Below are 10,099 nucleotides of genomic sequence, written 5' to 3' on the forward strand. Positions count from 1 at the left end.
TTTCTGTCTTGTGACTGCTGTTGAATGACAAAGCATAATGCTTTCTGGTTTTGTCAACATATGCAATCAGATTTCATCTGCTCAAAACCAACGATCCAAGGCGGTTAGATGTCCAAGACATTCAAGACATGTTTGATTTTGAACACAATAATCTGACATAGTGAGGTATGTCTGTTGTCCTCTAGAAATCTAGATTAGAACAGCAGACAGCCAATTCAGGTATTTACCAAGAATATTGCTAGCCTAAAATCCTTTGAAGTATTATTACCTATGCTATATATCCAGACACCCCTTATAATTGGTGAATTCAGCAATTTTATGGTGCACTGATTGCTGACACAGGCCTTCGATTGCGTACACACAGCTTGCATAATTTCAATAATAGGGTTGGGTGGTATCCACTTTTTTCATACCTTCAAACCAAATATTACTGCAGTACACAGTAATACCAATGGGATGTTTGGGGTGAGGGTGCATAAACATACATAAAAGCACTGACAGCGCTTCTCTGCCATCTCATCCTACTTTTCAAAATCGGAAACAGTCAAATAAAAAAAGTTCAGCTGACTTACTCTGTCGGAATCATTCCATAAATGTCAAACCATCTTTCCAACAACAAACTAAACAGTGCTGCTAACTAGGAGGGAGGAGCTGGTTAGCATGACCTAGTATGATAACTTTACTTACCACAGCTTAGCTTTGCTTACCACAAAATAGGTTAGATTCTAGCTGTAACTAACACACCACTGATATAATTTTAGATGATGACTCAAATCTGAGGCCGTGAGGTCCAGCAACTAACTAACTTAACAACAGATTAGCAATCTGTCTGTAGATCCAAACAGTGCCACACACCACAGAACAAGTTTCATTTCAACTAACTGGTGCTCCACTGACACAAGTGTAGACAAACTAACAAAAGCTTAGCTAGCAAGCCAAAGTGCCACACACCACAGCACAGGCTCAGTTCCAGCTAACGGATGCTAAAATAACACTCACTTAGAGGATAAAGACTCACATCCAAGAGCAAAGTTGAGTGACTGGTGTTGGAGTGACAGTGAAAATCAAATGTGGTGGGTATAGCTGTTAGTTGTTGCTGAGCCGCTTCCATGAGTTTTTCTGAGGTATTTCCTGGCACCACCCACCAGTGAGCCCCCCCCCAACTACTAATTATGTTTATTTGGCCGCTTACTAGAAAGACAACCAACAAAATGAAATGCTCTGGAGCAGCCGCACTTGAGCTTAAGGTAACCAAGCCCAATGCTAAACATCAGCCTGAGAAGTATAAAGCTCCTTAGCAATGGCGTTCTCTGGAGTGATGGAGCACCACTGAATACCTTGGGGATCAGTCTGAATGGCTTTTGTGATCCAGAGCTAATCATCCACCATCAGTACCTGATCTCATTAATGTACTTGTGGCTGAATGCAATCAGATCCTGACAGCAATGTTCCAACATCTGGCGTAAAGCCTACACAGAAGAGTAAAGAAAGATTGGATGAGCAGTGGTCTACAAACTTATGGACAGTGTGTTTCACTTAGCCAAAGACTGACACATTGGACATGCTGCAGTTCAATAATGTCAACGTCCAAGCCTCTTCATCAAGACATCTCCAATGATCATTCCATTTCCAATACTCCGGTCACACCTAGCCAGAGCAGGCATGAACAAACACAAAGGCATATGATATCTACTGCAGTCATTCCAGCTCAAGACCAACACAGCTTCTTTACAAGGCACTCAAGGAAGGCAGCAGTGACAGAGGCAGCTGGTAATCATTAGAATATTACATTTAGGCATAGTCAGTCAAGCGTACTGATTTGCCCATCCTGTATGCAATGAGAAAACTCAGCTGAGGGAAATCCGCTAGCGCCATGGTAACACAGACACATGCCACAAGACTGTGTTCGTACAGAAGGACTGAAGTTTACAGAACAGCACTTTTAACCACTGAGGCCTAATATTTATCCATATAAACCACCACGCATAACCTGCCTGCAGCGTTTAAACCTTTCTGGCTGGGTTGATGGGGAACACTCGGGAGGTGTGTACAGTGGAAGCATCAGCACCACAAGCAGCTTGTTATCACGGTGATTAGAGTCCAGCTTACGCATGCATTTGCCAGCATGCTTCTGAGTGTGTTTGTGAAAGAGAGAGAGAGGGAGAAAGCGAGACCGAGAGAGCATCGCTGTGTGTATTAGTCAGCCGCTGAGCCCGTGGTAATTACCACCCCAGCGTGTTAAATGATCACTGTAGATGTAAGTGGTGCCGCAGCCCACCGGACATGCCAAAAATGGCCCGCTGTAACAACTTCCCCCTGAGCGAGGGCCAAGTCAAGCAGCCTAGGATCTGCGCACCTCCTGAATAGCCATGGGACCTCGCAGCTGCCTCTCCGCTGTGAATAAGCTCCAGCTGCTTCTATTGGTTACTCAAAGTGGCGAGTGTCCTCCAAGCAGCATGGATGGAGAACGGCTCAGAAGGCGACAGTTCGGTGGAAATTCAAGTGTACACAACTTTCTCCTATATGTAGTCAATCAGCCAAGACGTGTTTGATGACCAAAGTTCCCTTCTTTAGTTTTACTCTGGAGGTATGAGGCTAATGTAGCTAACTATTAATGGAAGCTTATAACTCATTAGTAAGCACTGTGCAGACAAGGGGGAGTGGTTTATTAAATTGTATGAAATGCTGCCATCAGCATAGCCGAAGACAGTAGAAGCTATTTGAGATTACTTAAAACTCAAGCTGGTTTGAGGCAAAGCTATAATGGTTTACGCATCCAGTTTGCACAGTGCCAATTTTGGCGTGATATAAGCTTCCATTCCTTGTCAGTTACATTAGCCTCGTAGCTCCAGCACAAATCTAAAGAAGCAAACTTCACACATCAAACATGGCTGATCAACTACATTTAAGCTACGGGAAAGAAACTGAGTACATGTTTTTCCGCAGAACTATGGATCAAAAGCGCAAAGAAAGAGACAGTGCTGGTACTCACGCAGGTTGTTTGCCGTGGTCCTGGCCTGCATGCTCTCGTAGGGCTGTCCATGCACAGCCAGACTCTCCTCGCGCTCTAGGAGCTCTCCCGGAGCCGTCTGCCGCATCACCTGCGCCAGTGCTCTGTGGAGACACGCACAACTTTCATTGCACTGAGCTGTAAATCTGCTGCTTTGATGGCTTTGGGGTTCGACGCATTGGAGATCAGTCATTGCACTGCTTTCCCAATGTGTTTTTAATGGCACTGTTGTAAAGCCCTGTCAGATTTTGAAGTCTCCTTTCATGAGCGTGATAGATGTCTGCTGAACAGTAGGGTGCTGCACTCTCATAAGCACAGCAGTGCCTCTGAAATGACAAGCCATGCATGACACAGTGTGTATTAATCATAGCACATGCTCACAAGGGGACGTGAGAAACCTCAGAGTGTCGGAAAATAATTAAAATGATAAAATCTAGAATAGGTGAACCATTAAAAGTGCAGTTCTGATTTAAAAGGCTAAAAACTGCTAAGAAATAGGTACCTTAGTTGAGGGAGAGGGTACTGCAGATTGTATATGATGACAAGCTCATACCTGGGAAGACTGGCTAAAGTAAAAGCAGACATTAAAACTCAGACTAAATGACCTTGAGATCCAGCTGTCGTCATTGTGGAACTGAAGACTTTTCCACCTCTTTCTACTGTTTGGTATGGACTCTCAACAAGGGATGTACAATGATAGAGGTATCATATCGTATCAGCAGATCTTTGTTTAAAACGAAAATACTGAAATTAGACAGACGTTTAGATTTGACCAGTATTTGAAACCATTATTTGATTATGTATTTAATGTATTTATTCTACTCTATATAAGCGGAATGTTCAGGCAACACTGGCTTACTGCGCTAAAATGTCTGCTGTCACTTTACTGCATTTGTTACAGAAATTAATGTTACATTTCTCTTGGGCCAGTCAAGGTGATTATAGTCCCAATTTCTACACAGGGCTGAAATGAATCTTGGGGGAGCATCGGTGGGGGAGAGTTTGGGTGGTTTGAGGAGGTATAATAGTATACACAGATTTCCAAACTCATCTCGGTATTCTTTTTATTTAATTGCATATTCAAATTAGGCATTTATGGTTTAGAACTGAAACACAAGAAGCTGGTATTGCATCTCATTACACAAAGTGTGCCCTTGTTTACATATAACAAAAAAATGTGGACTTTATTACATGGAACACCACTGGAATTTTTCAAAATGGGACAAAATATACTTGGGTGACTGTCAATACACATTTTTCAAAATGGGGGACATAGACTTTTCAAAATCAAAATGAAAAATATCAGCATCAGCCTACAATTCCCATATCGGTGCATCCCTAATCTCAAGCAGGTTTTCATGCCAAACTTTCCTGAAAATTAGATTTGAACCCATCTGCTATCGGAACAAATTTAATGTTTGATTTAGCTGCAGATGTTGACAGGCCAGTGGCTATGCTGCATTCGCCACAGTGTGTGTGCATGTGTGTGTGTGTGTGTATGTGCATGTGTGTGTGTGTGTGTGTGTGTGTGTGTATCCTCGCCATCTCTGTTTACATCTCAAGCAATGACCTATTTGTGTAATTGGGGAAAAAGTTCAGATGCTGACACACATATGCTGAGGCTCAGGGCAACTTCATGTGCCAATTAAGATCTAGGTTACTCGATTTGACACCGATATACACAACCTCAGAGCAGAAATGACTGACGTGCTGTCTTTTACTGTAGTGGCTCGTGCAGTGCAAGTGTATTCCATCAGTGAAAAGAATTCCAAGGATGGTGGACCAATTCTGACCCAACCAAGCCCCCCACCTTTTTCAACACTCTTGGACACCTGCAGGTAGCCAAGCACTGTGTCCTTTCTTTCTTGTTCCACTACAGCCTGAGGTAAAGCATAAGACAGAGTGCGCTGTTTTTAGGTCACACGTACCTGGACATGTTTTCCCTGTGAGGTCGATGCGCCTTCTCCAGCCCGAGTTTGGTGAAAATTCCAACCAGGGCCATGATAGCGACTACTCCACATATGACATAGACGATCATGTTGGTTTTATCCTTGGTGGGGTCGTGCGTGGGGTCGTTCTTTTTGGGCGGCGGTCTGCCCGTCATGGACCACGGCGGGGTGTCGTAGTTCTTGCAGGTGGTCTGGTCGAGCCGCGAGGTTTTGAACTCGCAGCAGAAGCGGAAGCCACAGGTGCCGCAGCAGTACACGTAGCTGCCCGTGCGGCACACGAACGGCGGGTCCCACTGACCCATCACGTCGTAATAGCCGCGGCACCTGTCCTCAATGTGCGGCTCGTCGGGCGATCCGTTCCCCCCGTCCCTGGACTCGTTGGAGCCCGAAGCCATAAGCGGACCGTCCGGACTCTTGCCAGGCTCTCCGCCCGCGTCGCACACCAGAACTTTCATCAGAAAGTAGCCGAGCAGCAGCCCCGCGCTTTTCATCCTCTCCTCACCTCCGCGTCCTCTTCGCGCGCCTTCAACGTTGGACTGGAACGGTGCTCATGAAGTGGAGCGAGGCTCGCTCGCCACGAGTGGACCAGCGCCATGCGCCACTGTTGGCATGTTTGGTTAACACTTCGACTGTCGAACGTTCGGATATCAAATATTCGGCTCTCCGACGAGACAGCGCGCCGTCTTTGTGTCGCTCTCCACTCGTGAAAAACGGCTTCGCTTGAGTTACAGGTGAAGCTGAACTCCACACGCCTGCATCCCTTCGCTCGGCGGCACTCGCTCGTTGTGCGCTCGAGCGCTCTGTGGCGCGTTATTGTTTCCCACCCGCATTCAGACCAGCCCCGCCCCCAGCGCGAGAGGATTGGCTAGCAGTCCATCCTCACAAACAACCCGCAATGCCAGCGCGAGAGGCGAAAACGAACCAGCCAATCCTGAGCGCAGGGAGGCGGGGCCCGTCGGAATACGGGTGGGAAAAACACTAACGCTGAACATCTCACCGAATGCGTAATGCTGACAGAGGAGGAGAGAGACCCGAGTGTGGGTAGGTGCGAGTAGGAGAAAAGCGAGAAACACACGCGCACACGCGCACACACAACGCTCGTATGTGTGCGTAAGCGGTGTATTTAGTTTTAAATAAACGTGTTGCCCTTTAATGAAAGGCTGTTCCTTTAATAGCCCGCAATGAGTTCACTTTACAGTGTCCAGCAGAGTGTTTCTGATTCTGAATGGTCAGTCTGAAAAATTTTTTGTTTGTTTTGTCAGGCTTGTTTCGGGGGGGATGTATTTCAAATCATAAATGAACAGCAAATTCCTTTGAAAGGTGGCAGGTTAGATCAGAATTAGCCACTGGAAAAAAAAAATTGTCAAACCTCAAAAGTAAGATGTGGCACGTAAGTTACTTTCCACATACTCTTAAAAAAAGATGGTTCTTCAAGGGTTCTTTCGTAAAGGAAAAAGTTTTATTTAGAACCATGAGTTTTACATAGAATCACTTCATACTTAAAAGCTTCTTTGCATGGTGAAATGGTCCTTCAGATCGATGAAGAATGTGTTGTGTATGGTTTTATATAGCACATTATTGGAAATGGTTTAATACAGCACCAAAAAGAGTTCTTCTATTGTTACAAGCTTGACATCATAACAATAGCAGAACCCTGTGTGCTATATAGAACCATTTCAAAAAAGTTTTATGTAGAACCATATACAACACTGTCTATTAATCTGAAGAACCATTCCACCATGCAAAGAACACTTAAATCATGTGAATGGTCCTTTAAGTGTTCGTGGTTCTTCATGGAACCATTATCTTTACTCAAGAACCCTTGACGAGCCATCTCTTTTAGGAGTGTAAGCTTCAATTAGCCACATAGAAAAGAGCATAAAAAGAACAACATCCTTTTAAATTGAACACTTTTATTCTGCTAATTACAAAATCTAAAGCCCTGCTTGAGCTGGATTAGTTTCACTTGGGGAGGCTCTGTAATTTAATTGGTTACCAATGAGATCTGTGATTATCAGGGGCAGATTTAGTTATTGTGGGCCTCTGGGCAAACAACAGAAATGGGACCCTCTGGTTACACATTTTTAAATTAGCTAAGAAACTGGGCTCCTGAGTGGTACCAGCATCTACGCTGCGAACAATGATATCTATATACATCCACATCTTAAATCTAGTCAGTATGTCTAAAATTTCTCATTCTGAGATTAAGATTATATAACTTTTTTCTAGACAGTGTTTAATTGACACATTTTATTAAATGAAAGGATCTCACTATACTGCCACATAATTTAATTGTTTTAAGAAATAATGCTTGAAACAAGGAAAATTATCTGCCAGTACAGAGAGATAATTTGGTAAAGACAAACATAGAAATAATGAATTATGAGGTTATTCAGGAAGTAACAAGTAACATTATCATTATATTTTGAAAGAAGAAATTAGTAACTTGCAACAGGTAATAGCATTATATGTTAGTTTTGGGAGTGTATAGCAACAAAATTGTGCTTTGTTTTTGTTTCTCTGCTGAACTTGAATATTACACTTTATTTAATTCTCTCTTTAACACCCAGAAAATCACACTGAAGAACCTCCTCTCCATTATGTAGATTACTGCCTAATGGCCTTGTTCTTATCAGTCTGTCTTTACGCAGTTGTGTCATTGTGTAAAAACATGGAGTAGTCTATTATGAACAGGACCCAGGCTTACACTGAAATTACAGAAAATGATCACAAATAAAAGCTATTTGTGAAATGTATACATGTTTCAGAGTAGGTTAGTTAACATCAACACATACAGTATATCTAATTTGCATTTTCATGGGGCCCTTGGCTCATGGGGGCCTTAGGCGGCTGTGTACTTTTACTTAGAGCAAATTGCCCATGGAGATTAGAAGGCAGTATGACTATGAAACCCGTAGTCTGACAGTAAAAATTCTAGACTGAATTACCTTCTCTAATTCACTGAACCTCTGCTCCTCACATTGTATAACTATGTTCCCAGGGCTCTATATTACCTCTGCCCTTTATATGACTCTTCTCTGTCTCCGCCAACATCTACACTCAGGAGTGCTCGTATTCACGTCCGGGAATCACCCTGGTCTCCTTGGCCGTTCGTGAGGATTTAGGAGCTTCTGGGTGATCACGGTATTCCAGTTAGCAGTGAGGAATGTCGAGGAATGATCCTCCTCCTGGCTGTTAATACTTTGGGCTGCCCTCTCGTTTCTATTGACAGGGTTGCTCTTGCTGTTTCCATGGTACCTACACAGCCCACAAAAGCTGGAAGGAAGCATTGCAAAGTCCTCCTCTCCTCACCAGGCACAGAGGTCCTTCAGGTCTCCCCACCCTTCCACGCTCCCTGCCGCTGGTCTCTCAGGTTCCGACTGCCCTGGATCTCCAACTGATTCAAGTCAATCAGGATCTCTTTGACCCTCCCTGGCCCCTCTGCCTCCTTTGCTGCGTCTGCCCTGGCTTCTGCTCCTTCTGTGGCTCCTGCTGCGTTGCTTCCTCATGCCTCTGCTGTCTCGACCCTGCCTTCCTTCAGTCTCTCCACCGCTGTGCCTGTGCAGGCCTTGGGTTGGCCTTTCCTTCCCCCTGCGGTGGTCACTGTTTAGTTTCACATGTGGTCTGATATCCTTCAGGGTAAGGACATTAATTTGGTTTTTCTGCTTCTCCTCTTTCCAGCTATAAATCGGTAAATGTTTGATTGTGGTAATGTTTCCAATAAAACGTCCGATCCTCGGCTTCAGCGCAACCTCTCTTTTGGGGAGTTTGTTGTTGCATTTGGCGTCTATAGGGACATTTTGTGCTGAGTCTATCCTGAACGTGGGGAGAAGCTGAACCTGTATTTGTCCATGATGGTGGACTTTAGCCAGCACTAGGCGGTATGCTTTTTTATGAGTATCACAAGGCTTTTTCAGCTAAGGCAGCCTCGTACATTTCCCTCTTCAACTCCAGATTGGACTGGTCTGTCATGGACACTGTATTGCTGGTTCACCACTTTGGCGGTGCTGGCTTGTGCTGTTTGGAGTTCTCATAGTCACTCCTCTGCCCTCTGTCCTAGAACCTATGCTCCTGCAGCTGTGCCCGCTGTCCATGGTGCTGAAATTGTAAGTGATAAGCTTGGCTGCCCCTTTGTTAGTTTTAATGGAAACTTTTTGTTCTATAAATATAATGAATACTGCTCTTATTGTCATTATAAGTTTTTACATTTTTGTAGCTTTTGCAAGAATCCCGTTTTGCCCTAGTCATCTTCGTCCAGCTGGACGGGAAAAGGTCCCTCCGTCAAAGATTTTTTTTTTCTTTTTTCATGTTCGTCTCTGGAGTCTTTCTGGTAGAAAATGTTTTCTCCACAATAATTCAGATTGGATTGATGGCAGACTAAACACTACAGTGATTCTCTATCACCTCTTGAGGTACAACATGGTATTACGAGACAGGAAAGGCCGTTCCATCAGTCAGTTCCATTGCCACAAGTGAATAAAATCAAGCACCTAGCCATGCAGTCTGCCTTTCCAAACATTTCAGAAAGAATGAGTCATTTGAAAGAGCTCACAGAATTGAACGTGATACTGTAATAAGATGCCACCATTGCAACAAGTCAGTTTGCGAAACGTCTTCCCTCCTAGATATTCCATGATCAACTGAGAGTTGAACTTGCAATGTTTCTTCTAGACTGGTAAGGAAATGGGGAGTTGTGAAGAGAGAAGAGGAGGGACTGGGTGGAGTATGACTTTGACAGGTTGCATTATCTTACATATTGATTCTTTAAGGGCCATTCCATTACTGTTTTAGCTCAAGTGACTCCTTGTTAGCTCCTGAGCAAAACTTGCTCATAAATCATCGCTATTTGATGCAACAGCCATTTTGTTATTAAAATTTCCAAAATTTCCACAGACACACTCCAAAATTTTGTAGAAAGCCTTTGCAGAAGAGTGGAAGCTGTTATGAATGCAAAGGGGGACCAACTCTATATTAATGCATATGGATTCAGAATGGTGTACCGCGTCGGTGTAAATGTACATGTCTCAATACTTTTGTCCATGTAGAGTATCTCTGCAAAACAATACATATACATCTTTGATGTAATGTCAAAACTGTTTCTTCACATTCTGGTAATAATTGTAGCTTAATTTGAAATGTT

The 10,099-nt window shown here is 43.8% G+C and overlaps 1 protein-coding gene across 1 annotated transcript in view; it reads right to left on the bottom strand.

The window, feature by feature from the left end:
- The window catches only part of shisa9b (shisa family member 9b), a 43,064-nt gene extending 37,614 nt beyond the window's left edge, over window positions 1–5,450 (bottom strand). The window contains exons 1-2 of the mRNA XM_036565684.1: window positions 4,939–5,450; window positions 2,993–3,114 (exon numbers count right to left, since the gene is read on the bottom strand). Coding sequence (XP_036421577.1) covers window positions 2,993–3,114; window positions 4,939–5,450 — 634 coding nt within the window. The remainder of the gene's footprint in view (window positions 1–2,992; window positions 3,115–4,938) is intronic.
- Window positions 5,451–10,099: the final 4,649 nt, after the last annotated feature.

This window comes from Colossoma macropomum, unplaced genomic scaffold (genome assembly GCF_904425465.1).
Source record: "Colossoma macropomum unplaced genomic scaffold, Colossoma_macropomum, whole genome shotgun sequence".
Classification (NCBI taxonomy): Eukaryota; Metazoa; Chordata; class Actinopteri; order Characiformes; family Serrasalmidae; genus Colossoma; species Colossoma macropomum.